The sequence below is a fragment of the Physella acuta genome, unplaced genomic scaffold (assembly GCF_028476545.2).
Source record: "Physella acuta isolate Inbredline_101_S28 unplaced genomic scaffold, ASM2847654v3 ptg000592l, whole genome shotgun sequence".
NCBI lineage: Eukaryota > Metazoa > Mollusca > Gastropoda > Physidae > Physella > Physella acuta.
The window spans coordinates 902,928-918,207 of record NW_026732111.1 but is presented as its reverse complement, the minus strand read 5'-3'; the positions used below and the strand labels follow the sequence as shown (position 1 = coordinate 918,207).

At 34.1% G+C, this 15,280-nt stretch overlaps 1 protein-coding gene across 1 annotated transcript; it reads right to left on the bottom strand.

Moving 5' to 3' along the window:
* Positions 1-5,078: 5,078 nt before the first annotated feature.
* LOC131947429 (repetitive organellar protein-like) lies at positions 5,079-11,977 on the bottom strand. The gene is made up of 8 exons (XM_059308643.1): positions 11,822-11,977; positions 10,714-10,812; positions 10,280-10,406; positions 8,014-8,139; positions 7,373-7,854; positions 7,057-7,161; positions 6,745-6,799; positions 5,079-5,655 (listed from the first exon to the last, which is right to left on the bottom strand). Exons 2-8 carry the CDS (start codon positions 10,810-10,812, stop codon positions 5,264-5,266), a joined length of 1,386 nt encoding a protein of 461 aa, XP_059164626.1. The 5' UTR covers positions 11,822-11,977; the 3' UTR covers positions 5,079-5,263.
* Positions 11,978-15,280: the final 3,303 nt, after the last annotated feature.

Here is a 15,280-nt window from a genome sequence, read left to right as displayed (position 1 = left end):
TCTAAAAAAAAACAACAACATGTAGCCACCATGTTAAACATGGGACCATCATCCAAGTTCTGTTTAAGGACTTAAAATGTTAACCTTCATTTCTACAGTGTAGTCTGAGTCCATGTTAACGTGGTGTTATTTATGTTGATACAATAATCAACGAACTACATTTATGTCTGCTTAAAGACTAGATTATCTCTAAAGCATTAGAGACTGTACCAGTATAACTGTAGTTTAAAGTCGTCCAGAGAAAGTTGGTAACATACACATGTGTAACGTCTGGTTAATAAATGTTTTATGTTGACTCATACAGTTATCATGTTTATTTTTAGCACATTGTACAGATGGAAAAAATAAGGGGACGTAACCAATGTAATAACCTACAGTGTCTGTAATATCTCGATAAGTTTCCTTGAAAACATGTTTTCATTTGTTTTTTTCCCAATTCGAGAATTACACTTTAACGCAAAATGTTTTAAGTAATATTTGCATATCCTGACATATGATGTATCTTAAATGATTTTACAGTTGTTCCAATATAGCCTATGTAAGATGGTGTTAAGAACTGTTTTATGTTTTGTTATACTTTATTTCTCACATGTACCTGACTTCACCATACAGTAAATCATATGTACCTCACTTCATCAGACATTAGATTACATTTACTTTACCTCATTTTAGACAATAGATGACATGCACCTTACCTCACCAGACAATAGATGACATGTACCTCACTTCACAATAGATGGCATGTACGTTACCTCACCAGACTGAACATGATATATCGAGGGCTGATCGTAGCATAGTTGAGATATAACTTTATGGCTGTGGTGCAAAATGAATTGTCAAATTATAAAATTCCTATTTTTAAACATTCTGTGTGAAAATATAAACATGTGTGTTATAGGAGTGATACATATTGTAACGGATATTATTACATCACTAATTGTGTTTGTTTTTCATTATACTTCTGATTTAGAGTGCGATATTCTATAATAAAACACGGTTATTAAGAAACTTTGTGTCGAAATATCGAACAAATTGTAAAATGCATTTTATGTTATCGGTTATGAAACTAAAGTCATTGTTACTTACAGTATATAACAGACAACACAAATGATATGTGTATGTATGTGCTCAAATGTGTGTGTGCTTTGTTCATACATACATGTGAATGTGTGAGTTAAAAAACATCACACAAGATTTTGTTAAGCTCACACACACGTGTGGGCAGACAACGCTGGTTCTAAACACTTTTTAAAGTTATAAAACAAAAAGAAATAATTCATTATTGAAACAAAATACAACACCAGCTGAACTATTGTAAAAAGAACGTTATGTTGGTTTGTATGTAGTTAAATACATTCATCTTTTGTATATTTATTGAGTTAATGAGCAGATCTAGGCTTTACATAATTAATTAGCATATTTCCACATACGTGATACAGCGGCGATCTATGTTATAATGTCTTACAACATAATTTAGTATTACGTGTCAACATGATGTGCGCTCTATGGCACGCTAAATCTGTGTTTAAACTGCTTTTATTTCTGGATTTTCTTTCATAGCCTTTGTACTTCCAAGAACAAAGTACGGGGCAGTACTTTTTTTATGTATGGGGTTTCGCTGCTGAATGTCTCTGGTTAACGAGACTAATGATTTATATTTGCTGCAAGGCTCTACAAGATCCCTGGGTATCGTACACTAAAGAGGACAGGTCAGAGCTAATTGAAATGTTGTAAACATTTGGCTGTAGATCTGGTTGTCACATGGGAAATTTGTCTTTATGGAGAGATGTGGCGAACAAACGTGAATTAACGTAAAGTATATGCTCAGTCTTGACTGACATGTTGTTTTGTAACAACATGTCAGTTATCGTCGTTTGTTTTCGTATAGCAAATGTCTACAAAAAAGATAAAATAAAATTATACTCGTATAACGGTGTTTTGTTCATAATTACGACTACTTTATCCACTTAACCCTAAACTGACTAAACTAACAACTACATATCCCTAATCAAACTCAGCCCCCCTCTCCACATATAGGTCTTAGGGGCTTTGATCACAGGTGTTTGACCACAGGGGGCTTTGTCCACAGCGTGGCTTTGACCACAGCGTGGCTTTGACCACAGAGGGAGGTTAACCATAATATATAGATTTTTAAAGTAGAAATTAGAAACTGTTATTTGATTCAAATTTATGATACAATTCATATTATTTTATACATGTTTCCTGAGAGTCCATTAATTGAAATTAGCATGTACTAAATAGTCAATAACGATAGTTTCCACTTAAAGTCTGGTGCTAGGCCTCATAGATTTATTTAAATAAAAATGGAACACAAATAATCAATAATGAGAGATGCAAAGTTTCACAAATAAATAATGTACATGTACATAAAAATACATAGCATACATTAAGTATAAAAAAGCATGTCAAGTCTAGTCACAGAAGTAGTATTCGTAAGGTTAATTAAATGACGGATGTGCCATAGCACGCAAATATGTCAGAACATATGTTTGACCATATGTCTGGACAGCACGCAGAGGCGTAGCGAGGGGGCGGCGGGGGGCGGGACATAAGACCCCGGGCGCCGACCCTAGGGGAGGGGGCGCCAAATTGAAAGTTTGAATGGGGTGTGCAAATGAAAAGTTCGAGTGGGCGGTATGCAAATCGAAAGTTTGTCCCCGGGCGCCGGGACGGGTTGCTACGCCTCAGACAGCACGTTGTAATCTCGTGCAGCATCTTGTATCGCTTCTCAGCTGGGTAGCTTGCACCTGCGACACCTTCCAAGAAAAATGTCTTTTGCAGTGAGCAGTCAATATGTAGACCAAGGAAACGCCACATTGTTAGATGACTACATTGGAGGAGAGACTAAAGACTGCAAGGCCATCCTTCACAGATGTTATTTGTTCGTACTACACCATTGCCAATCGTGTGTGTTTGATTGCAATTTTTAAAATTAATCCGTACCATATATGGACAAAACGCTTGTTATTAAACGCCCGCATTAGATAAAGCACCTGGGCTCAAAGACTCAAATTAAGATCAGTCAATGGACAGTGATACATACTGAGTATATGCTCATATATATATATATATATATATATATATATATATATATATATATATATATATATATATCGATGGTCTCGGTCGCTACTCGCCTAACTCAAAAAAAAATCGATTTTCTTGTTTTTTTTTACATAAATCAAAAGCCAGTATGATTCCCCATAATGCTTGAAAATATTATAGAAATCTGTCGAATGATTATCGAGATATAATCATTTGAACAAACCGCCTATTATTTCAAGCGCTATAAATCTCGCCGCAAAACGAATATCGCTATAATTGTCGGTACACTTTTGATCGTGAACGCAGTCGTACGCCGCAATCACACAATTTTACAGCACAGCAGTCACAGTACATATAGGTAAGGATATTTGATTAATTATGTTCAGCTTTTCTATTACATTTTACATTTTAAAGAATTATAAGCAAATACTATTTGTTTAATATAGCCTATTTTCAGATTTTCAATAACTAAACTGATTTGTTTACAATTTTTTGGCAAACACAATGCTTTGAAACTAGATCTTCATTCTAGAATCTAAATATCAATCAAAACAAAATTATTCGAATTATATTTCCACAAGATTGTGCAATAAATTTAATTATTGTTGATTCACTACTAGCTTTAGATTGAGGGTTTAGATACGTGTTAAGAAATGTTTATATGGTAGGTTACAAAATGTTTGGCGTACATGTTCAACGACCTGGTTAGTTGTGTTTAGTAAATACTTTTATGATTAATTTTTCAACAGACAATCCTATCTCAATACACCAGATGCTCTCAACAGACCAGCCTCTCGCAACAGATCAGCCTCTCTCAACAGATCAGCCTCTCTCAATAGACCAACCTCTCTCAACACACCAGTCTTACCACATAACAGACCAGCCTTTCTCAACAGACCAGCCTCTCAACATGTCAGCCTCTCTCAACAGACCAGCCTCTCAATATATCAGCCTCTCTCAACATACCAGCCTCTCTCAATACACCAGTCTTACCACATAACAGACGAGCCTCTTTCAACAGACCAGCCTCTCAACATATCAGCCTCTCTCAACCGACCAGTCTCTCTCAACAGACCCGTCTTACCATACAAGACACCAGCATTTGTCAACTGACAAATTTTAAAGGCACCAGCATCTCTCAAAAGACCAGTCGTAATATACAAATGACCAATCTCTCTCAACTGACCAATCTTACCCTCCAAGATACCAGTCTCTCTCAACAGACCAGTCATAACATACAATAGACCAGCCTCACATAACAGACAATATACACCAACCTCTCTCAAAAAGACCAGTCTTACCTATCAAGAATTCAATGCGAATAATATTCGTGCACTGCAGTACAACCACGCTGCTACTATCTAGTTCAAATTGAATTAGCAGATAGTTGGCAATTGCTAAGCTAGGGTCGTAAGATTTTGATCTCATCTGTAGCCCCTGTCAAGATGTACAAGAGCAGAAAAAAAAGTAAAAGCTGTCATACGAGAACCTAAAAGCAAGTCATAAATTCACATTTTTGTGATGATTATAATATATATATATATATATATATATATATATATATATATATATATATATATATATATATATATATATATATATATATATATACAGATTTACACATACATACGTATAAATGGAGATATTTGAATATCTAATATATACATATTATTATTATGTGTGACCCACTATTGGTTAGGGTAAGTGTGAGGGTGAGGGTAAGAAAAACATCAGCTGTGAGGGTGCAGGTTGAAGCATTTAGAATATATATATATGTATATATATATATATATATATATATATATATATATATATATATATATATATATATATATATATATATATATATATATTTAAATTTCAGATCAAACACAAAAAGTATGTTTTATTGATAAAACACAAAACGCACACGAATTAAATGATGCACAGAAAGCTTTCACATAGAGGTGTAAAAGATATGTAAAAAAGAGATATTCTATATGTTTATTTTAGTGAAGTGGAACACGTTAAATTTATAATCACATTTCATAAGTTGGAATTGTGTAATGGTGACTAAACAAATAACATATAAAACCATTTAAGTTTATGTAGACATGTAGTCTAACCCCATAGTAAGTTGTAAGCGTGTGTTAAACATGGTGGTTACATATTTTATTGCTTAGAGAATTTACCATTTACCATCTTTGGTGTTGTACTTCTATAAACTAACGATAGTAAAACTACTGTAGCTGGATAACATTGCGTTTTTATCTGCGCGATCTACTTCAAAGTAAAGTTCTTGACCTTTCTTCATGTCAACAACCACTGACCCAGCAGCACTAGTGTCGGCACATTTCACTTCTATAAACTTACACAACCTGTCTCCAGCTATCACACCAACTCTAATCCGTTTATCTTCCCATTCGTGTAGACTGCCACAAACGAGATATAAACCATCATGTGGTGATACAAATTTTCCTGTTGTTTCATTAAAATGTTGACCGTTATATTCACGTACTTCCCTAAAAGTTGAAAGCATTAATCCATCACAGACGTATGTGTGATCATAAACCGTCAGATGGCAAACATATCTATTACATACACGTGACTCTGGAGATTGGAAAACATATGAATGATGAAAATGTTTAATTTCATACTCTGATTGTTTGGTTCATACAATGTTCATTTACACAAGTTTAATAAGTTAAAATAATTTTCTCTAATACAACTAATTTCAACTGTTATTTAACTATCGCCCTCAGTTTTAGTGTTCTTAATTTATCGTCTAAGAAGATTTGAAACTATTGATTGTATACAAGTGTAACCGGTCACGTAATAAATAAGTAAAAGTAAGGCACATACTATATACGTACATTAGATTCCGTGTGTGTTTACATTATAGTTCAGTTATAGGAGGTTAATATAATGAAACAAAAATCACCTGAGCTGGAGTTAATCTGTTGTAGGGCTACTTATGAAACTCTATCAAAACCAATAGGTTAATTATCACAATCAACCATTTGTATTGCTCATTTCACGTTAGTCAATTAATTAGATATTAAGATGTTAATGTCATAATTATTTATTTATTTCAGTTAATTTTATTTTAGATGTAAACCCTGGCTCGTTTGGGACTCGGTCTGTATAATAGATGTGACGTCAATTGGAATTAATTAATTAGTTACTTTTAAACTGCAGCTATGTAAATATTTTACTATACTAGAGTCGACCCCCGACATACCAGGTGGTGTAATGTACCAGGTAAGGAAACAAACACCTGACGGAAACCCACGGGTCTAGAGACTGGCACTATGGGTGAGTGAAATGTTCCATTCTTTATCACGTTATGGTCTGTCTGGCTAACGAACATCACGTTATGGTCTGTCTGGCTAACGAACATCACGTGATGGTCTGTCTGGCTAACGAACATCACGCTATGGTCTGTCTGGCTAACGAGCATCACGTTATGGTCTGTCTGGCTAACGAACATTACGTTATGGTCTGTCTGGCTAACGAACATCACGTTATGGTCTGTCTGGCTAACGAACATCACGATATGGTCTGTCTGGCTAACGAACATCACGTTATGGTCTGTCTGGCTAACGAACATCACGTTATGGTCTGTCTGGCTAACGAACATCACGTTATAGTCTGTCTGGATGTGCGATTTGGTTTGAAAAATAATTCAGACAAACCTACCTAATAGATTTATATCTTTGGTCAACAGTGCAATAGTATCTTCAATAGTTTCAAGCTGAAAAAGATTTTATAAAATGAGTGAAAAAATCACACAGTTACGTACAACATACAATAACTTGACTGATGTTAAATGGTTATGGAACCTTATAAGAATATAAAATAATTTAAAGGGTGTGTCATTTTTAAAGTTATAGATGTATCATTTAATTTAAGAAAACATGTATTAACTGCTCTATTGACAAAGTGTTAATAATGTATGCTGGATTTATCAATGTCGCAATTAAATTTTTACTAAAATTACTACACAAATACCTTCGTTATTCTTTCTTCCCTAGTTTCCAAGTTCTGGTTAAAGATTTGAATCAGTTTGTCAATGGGCATCAATCTTTGTTGTAGGAGCTTGTACAATACATTTTGCTAAATATCGGAAGATTAAATAAAAGAATAATAATTCAGATTATTTTTAATGCATATTATACCTAATATAAACATGTGTCTTAACAGTAGTAATTATATTAAAGTATAACTGGTGATAAAGTTACTGTTGTTTTTTTTATTTAACCTGCTTATAATAAACTATCTGGCGAGTATGTGTAAACTTGTGAATACACATAATTAGCAATTTTACCTTTTCTATTTGAGATGATGTTTTACACAAGATTTTATCACACTCCTCTTGTAGGGCAGCCATCAAATCCGAATGTCTTTTCATTTCTTTTGTTATACTTTCTATTTTGTCAGTGTAATCTTGCATATCTTTATTTATTTTGTGTACATTGTTTTTATATTCTTTCATATCTAGAGTCAGTCTCTCTAGTGTTTTGTTTGACTTGGATTCTTTTTCTTTTAAACTTTCAATTTCTTTGTTCATCTCCTTTACTTTGTTATCTTGTTCACTCATTTGTTTTCTGAGGTTTCTAAAATTCTGTTTTTGTTTTTTAGTCAGTTGTTCAATGTTTACCCCCATGTCACTATGTTCTGTTACAATGTTGTCTCTCCATTGTTTTATTTCTGATATGTCATCTGTAGACTTGTGTTGTGTATCCTGTAGTGAAGATAGTGTTGTTTCAATATAGGCGAGTCTACGCTCTAGTTCAGGATGTTCTTCAACTGAGGATAGTCACAAATATAAGTTTGTAATTTAAAATGTTCCAAATCTTAAAAAATAGACTGTTAAAAATGAAATGAAACAAATGTATCAATCGTACATTGGTTTACAGTATATGATGCTGTTATTTGACGTGTTATTCAAAGAATAATATTATATACCAGCTGCGTGTTGAACTTGTGTCTTGAGTTGTCTTGGTGATTCCACTGTTAGATATGTTGCTGTTGTCTGTGTGTCAGGCTGTGGTATAGATGGCGTTGATTTGTTGACGTCCATGTTGCCCTCGTCTGTTGGAATCGGTTATAGTATTTTATTTTAATTACAGTTGTAGAGTACAAATATTTCATAGTACATGCAATACGTTCTACTAGTTTAGCTCTAACGCAAAACACGTAATACTCTGATGAAAAAAAACAACTATGAATGTGATCTAAATTTAAACAAACACCATTAGTTCCAAAATGTCCGAAACATATAGATATATATAGTGTACATTTATTTTAAATTTAACTTTTACATGACTGTTTATCGAATATATAATCAGTAGTATTTAGAAAAAAAGCGTTTAACGTTCTATTAACCCTTATGGCTCTTCAGCCTTGTTTTAGGGCGAATAAGGTTACACGAAACGATTGTAAATTCTTCATTTTTTTCAATGTAAGGATTTACAAGATTGACTAATGTGATGTCGATTTTATAAAACTACTAGAATACCCGTCATCCGTTGGATAACTGTGGGTTTCGGGGATCATCCATCAAAAAACATCACGTCTGTCACTCAGAGGCATAGTGACCCTTCCCGGCGCCCGGGGACAAAGTTTTCGATTTGAACCCCCCCCCCCCTTAAACTTTTGATGTGCACCCCCCCCCCCCCACTCAAACTTTCGATTTGAACCCCCCTCAACCTTTCAATTTATTTTTCCAAACCATTTTGGCGCCCCAACATATGTCCCCCCCCCGCCCCCCCTTCCCCCCTCCACCTCCCCCCGCCTCCCCTTCCCCCCCGCCTCCCCTCCCCTACCGTCCTCCCCCCCTCCTCGGTACGCTACTGCAGTGTCACTTATCGTCACAAAAAACAGACCCCACATTCAAAAATATGTTTTTTATCTTTTAAAAACACCGAAAACACCGATTTCGGACTATCCCTTCATATACTGACGTCACATGTGACCTACTCAACTCTACTTCACCTGCCTAGTGTCCCGCCAAGTCTCAGACAACATGTATTTATCGTTTAAAAAACGATTCCAGCCGAGCATGTCTCTGATCACACTATCCTTTCACATGCTTAGGACAAAGAAACAGATGAACTCTACTTCACCTGCCCTGTATCTTGCCAAGTTCAGATAGGCAACTTTATCATTCACATCTAAAAAAAAAATTGAAAAAAAAGTCCTTTGACATATTGGTCTAGAACCCGTGCCACCTGCATGAGAGCCGACTACGCTACCATTTTAGCTATTTACTCGTGACGTCACAAGTGAAATTTTATACTATACAATGTGTCTCCTTATGCAACTTGATTTACGCGTATAGATTCTAGATCTAGATCTAAGTCTAGTAGTACTAACTTTCAAATTAAATTTTATCTTAAATTAGCCAAACAAAGATTTATATAAAATAATTAAGGCCTGAAATAGATTCTAGATCTAGAATTTACATTGAGTCTAGTGACCTACATCTAGGCTAGATCTAGATCTAGATCTAGGCTAGATTCATAACTTTCCTTCGATAGCTGATCTTTAGATCTAGAGAAATTTATCGTAAAACTAAATGAAAAAGATAGTTGAAAATTGATATAAGTGTTGGAACGTAATAAATACAGCAAACGGACGTATTATTTAAGTTATAGCCGGCAGAAAATTAGCTTTGTAACGCGTTAAACTTTTGAATGGGCCACAAAGTCTATGATGGAGTCCGCCATTTTTATTGTACCAAAAAGTTAACACATCAAGGGACGTCACTATCCCCACAAAGTTTATTCAAAGTATTAACATTTTTAAAAAAATACGGTTAATTTAACTATGAATAAATCAATAAATTAATTAACGTCTTTAAATAAATTTGTGATTAACAGTCTGTCTGCATTAAAAAATTATTCTCTACCTACATACTATTTTACAGCTCTCCAGATAGAGTAGAACATATCACAATAGTCAATCAGGCAAACAAACAAACAAACAAAAAAATAAATATTCAAACGAGTAAACAAACTTGACTTTTAGTAGTATATAGATAAACATAGAAAGTGTTATGATATTCGGCCGACAGTGAAATTATATCCCTTTAACATAGTATTTGCAATAACTGCAAACTAAACTGTAAAACAATTTTGTTGCATTCTTATCAGTAGAAACACTTCATTACTGAACACACATGACAGTAGGCTTTGAGATTTTAAATTATAAAAACTATTAAAGTGCTGACTTAAAATATGTGACGTCACATCCAACAAGGCCGTGGCTGCTGTGTCCAGTTCTTGTGATAGCTCGATGTAGCTGACAGATGATTGGTCAGTTTTTTCTTCTAGCCACGCCTTACTTTTTGTAACAACCTTGTGATCACAAACGTAAACATTATTTCAACTGGCCACGTTTTGTATGGCTGTTTTATGAGAAAATGTCAAACGTAAAACACTTTCTACCGTCTAAATGGTATATTACTAATTAGGCCTATACAATGTTAAAATCTCTAAATAGTATATTTAAAAACAATATATATTATTTAATGAAGATACTGGGGTAAATTAATTTTACTTTTCAAAATCTGTTTTGTGTAATTAAAAAAAAATTGTTGTCTCAACAGAGCACCCATTAATATGTTATAAAATTAGTAGTAGCCTTAAAATGTTTTCATCTTACATTTTTCATACGTTCAATCACATGTTCCAGAACTTGTATCTGTTCTTCCAAATATTGTATCTGTTCTGTAACAACCTTGACCTGAATTCGTGTAGGCATCTGGTTTAAAAATAGAATCTTTACTTATTACATTTGTTTGCTAGTCGCATAAGCCAATGTGAAAGATCACAGAGGACAAAGACATTTGGTTTACTAACAAGAGTTAAAGACGATATGTTTAATCTCTTATGCTTATGACAGATGTGTTGAAATAATTTATGTTTCATGAAACATAATTACATTGTAAAAAAAAAGTAGAATGACGTATATCCGTGGACGTTACGATCGTTGATGCAGAGATAGGTGTAAACATTTGCAGACGTGTGTGTCTGTGAATTTGCATCTGTGAAAATATACATTGCCACCCCCCCCCCCCTTGACCGCATGACTGCTACAATACAGCAAGAAAATATCAAGGTGGGTGTGACACCAAGATGTGATACCAAGGTGTGATACCATGGTGTGATACCAAGGTGTGATACAAAGATGTGAAACCAATGTGTGATACATAGATGTGATACCAAGGTGTGATACCAAGGTGTGATACAAAGGTGTGATACCAAATTGTGATACCAAATTGTGATACCAAGGTGTGTTACCAAGGTGTGATACCAAAGTGTGATACCAAATTGTGGTACCAAGATGTGATACCAAGGTGTGGTACCAAGGTGTGGTAAATTAATTTCAGCAGTTGTTTTACAAGCTATGGAACGCTAGCAGGATATGGGTTAGTACGAAAGTAATATATATAATCACTTGTAGTGACAAAACGTATACATTCGTTGCAAAATGTTATTTTAATACATATTAATACTACGGAAAAAAAATAAAACAGTAGTAATCTCCCTAAACATTAACGGTATATTCGTATATCGCCCTAAGTCGGAAGGCACTTTCAGTGCAATAGGGCGTTAAAAAGGTTTATAAAAATATATTCTTAAATAACTAAATACAGTATATCAGTATAATTGTATCATTACGGTGCATTTGCTCAACTATCTAGTCTTGATAAGTCAGATGTCTAAAGTTTATCTATCACTAACTTTAGGTTTGCTAAATGTAAACTTACATTTGACTGAATAATCCAAAGTTCTAAGCTGTTTGGCACTTGATTTAATCACTCTAGTTCCAATACACTAACAAATTTTGCCTCCACTTAATCAACAATGTGTGAAGTCATGAACACAAGTTGCAGCTACAACTTAGTGATGCCTGCTTTAGGTGTACTTTGTCCTGATCCGTTCTTTGGCTTCAATTCATACCATTAATCTTAGTTTAATATAAACCTATGTAGCACAATATCGTGTTATCACTGACTGGTTTTATCACTTATATCAGCTCTAAATCAGGTGTGATCAAATCAAACAGTACATGACTGCTGATAGACTGTTTATAAATTAAATTGTATGTCTGTCAGTAATACATTTCTCTGCAATACACAAAGTCAACGTAGAGTAAATAACAAGCAAATAAGATGGGTGAAATATAAACCTTGGATCTCGGCCTTTTAAAATCTCAGTGAACGCCCATGTTAATGACGGGCCATTGATACGAAAATGATAAGTGCTCTCTTCACACTAATCATTTCAAGTTTTCACAACCAAGAAATCCACCCACCTTCTTAAAATTCCAAGTGTTCTCTTCACGCTGATCATTTCAAGTTTTCACAACCAAGAAATCCATCAACCTTCTTGAAATGATGTGTTAGTTAATGTAGTGCTCGGCACATATTTGCGAGAAAAGAACTTGACATTATATTTCGATATGGTTTTGAGATGTTTGCATATTATCTGTCTATAGTGAAGAAACGTTTCGTACACAAACTATTGCTTAAAGCGATACCACTTTAATTAGGTTTTTCTACAACACATGGGACAGCAGTAGATATTAAACAAATGTACAATTAGAACCAAATTTTATTACGTTCTCCGCAATAATAAAAATATATATTTCCAATACAAACAAAAATGTTAAATTTGCAAAATACAATTATATGTTTCATTCATAGAATAATATTTATGATTTAATAATATTACAAATATACAGTCTTAATATTAAGTGCAGTAAAAATAACGCTAGGTAGAGTTATAAAACAGTCATGATATCTTCAGTGTATAAAATAAATAATCCTCTTTATACTTAACGATCCATTTGGCAGATGAAATAGAGTTTCTTCACCTCGGCATATAAAAAGTAAAGTAAAAGTAAAGTTTCCCTTTCAAACATGACGGTCTATGGGGCAAGTGAAGTAGAGTTCACTTGTTTCTGTGACCTCGGCATATGAAAAGATAATGTGGTCAGCACTATGCCCAGCCGCCTGTACTGACCCTAACGTGAGTTAGGTACCCATCAGAGTTGGGTGGACTCAAGGACGGTTAACTGACTTGAACACGGATTCGAACTCGAGACTCTCTACCGCTAGACTACTCCGTCCGGCATATAAAAAAAAAGTTTTAATTAAAGAGTTAGGCAGGCATCAGAGCTAAGAAGACTCAGATACGCTCTACTGGCCTTGACCAAGATTCTATCTTGAGACTTTCAGGTTAGCAGAACATTTACCCTACCGCATAGCCACATCGTTACCTCTTTAGTGTATGAATTTAATTATAAGCTCATAGCGAGAATGTACCCTTAAGGTAATATTCAACTTAGTTTTATATTTTGATTTTAAATTTTTGGTTTACAAATACAACTATATTTAATCTTTCAGCTAAATTCTTAAAATAGCGAAACCGCTTCCTTTTTGCAGGAAAGACCCTGGTGCTAATTGTTGAACTTTAAAATATAGTTCTTGACCTTTCTTCATCGGAACTACACTTGATCCGCAAGCTGAAATATTGTCAGGTTTCACATAAATAGTTTTATACTTTAGTTCTCCGACTGCTACTTGAACCAAAATCGGATTATTTCCACCGGCTACTAACGTCACAATAACCAGATATAAACCATCATCTGGTGCTTCAAGTTTTCCTGTTGTTTGATTAAAATGGCTGCCGTTATGTTACTTCAGCAACATTACAATTTCCAATAATCGTTTTAACTGGGATACATTTTTCTAAAAGATAATCTTACCTTACAACATAGCTGCTTCATGTCGCATCAATATACAGTAATGTTTTAAGATAGAACAAATTAAATACATTACATTATAACTGGAGCCCGTCTTTTCCTGAAAGACACTTGCCCGAAGGTCGATTTCCTAAACGGTTTTACAATAGACCACAAGCTAAAGTTACTACCGATTGAATACGTTTGTTATTTAAATTAGCACGGTTCAGTAGACAAATATTTTGTAATATTATTTCTTCTGTAGAGAATAATAAGCTTTTAATTGAAGTAAAAATAAACCAAACTTGCTTATTTAAAAAAAAAAGAAATTATTGATAAAAATGTGTAGACTATGTGATTTCCTAATCGATCAAAGCAATTTTTTTTTCGTTATTCAGTCCATTTCAAAGTTTATAATTATGTAAAATATATTTGTTTTAGTTGAAAACCCCCTCCCTACATCCATTCTTGTATCATTCTTCAGGTAATTCGATATAACATTAACATGTATGTGTTTATGTTAATGTTGATCTTGTAAAGTGTTTAAAGTACCCACCAGACCTTTCTAGATTACAGCAGACGTAGTCGACTCTAGCCCGAAATCCGAACCCGACACTTTCAGGTTATCACATGACATACCACACGACCACACCGTTCCAATGTTAAAGACTGAAAATGGTAACGGTCGACTTCAGCATTGATGTGAGTTACTTTAATTTGTGCTTTCACACGCGGTGCTACAAATAGATCTTTATGTTTTAACTGGGGTTTATGTTACCCGCAGTTATGCAGTGAGAGGGTATACAATACTATTATGTTCCTCTCTAACCAATATTCGCTCGCATTTACATGCCTGATCAAACACATGACATAACACTTTACTTGAGGCTAAAATTGAACATTTTATTAAGTAGTTAAATTTTAAATTCAGTTCCCTTTTTTCACCAAAATTATGTTTCTACTATGTTATTAATTAAAAATGGAAATATCTGTCAATATATCTACTATAAATCAAAGTTTTTAAATAGACCTCAATTACCGCTTTTAGTTAATTTTGTCAGCAAATGCGAGAATAAAAAAATGTCGGAGATGTTTGTGTTATTGTCTGTTTAAAAACATCGCTATGTATACTGCCACATTTTGGTGTAGTCAATTTCATCGCATCACCGATTACATGTACATAACCTGTAATATGTGCATTGACATATAAAAATATTCAAGATAAATCTGCCGAGCTAATCCTGCACTATTACATATTGATTATAAAGTAAGAAGATTGGAATTGGAGTGCAAGCAAACTTAACAAAACTATATATATATATATATATATATATATATATATATATATATATATATATAGAGAGAGAGAGAGAGAGAGAGAGAGAGAGAGAGAGAGAGAGAGAGCACCCCATGCGAATGGCTATCTCTGTATCTGTCAATGATCGGATCACTGAGTAACTAGTAGATATACGGTCACTTC

Coding starts and splice junctions, on each gene's coding strand:
- LOC131947429 (XM_059308643.1), bottom strand. CDS start 10,812: ATGCCTACACGAATTCAGGTCAAGGTTGTTACAGAACAGATACAATAT. Junction 7,162..7,372: donor CATCATCTCAAATAGAAAAG/GTAAAATTGCTA, acceptor TCCGATATTTAG/CAAAATGTATTGTACAAGCT. Junction 6,800..7,056: donor GGGAAGAAAGAATAACGAAG/GTATTTGTGTAG, acceptor AATCTTTTTCAG/CTTGAAACTATTGAAGATAC.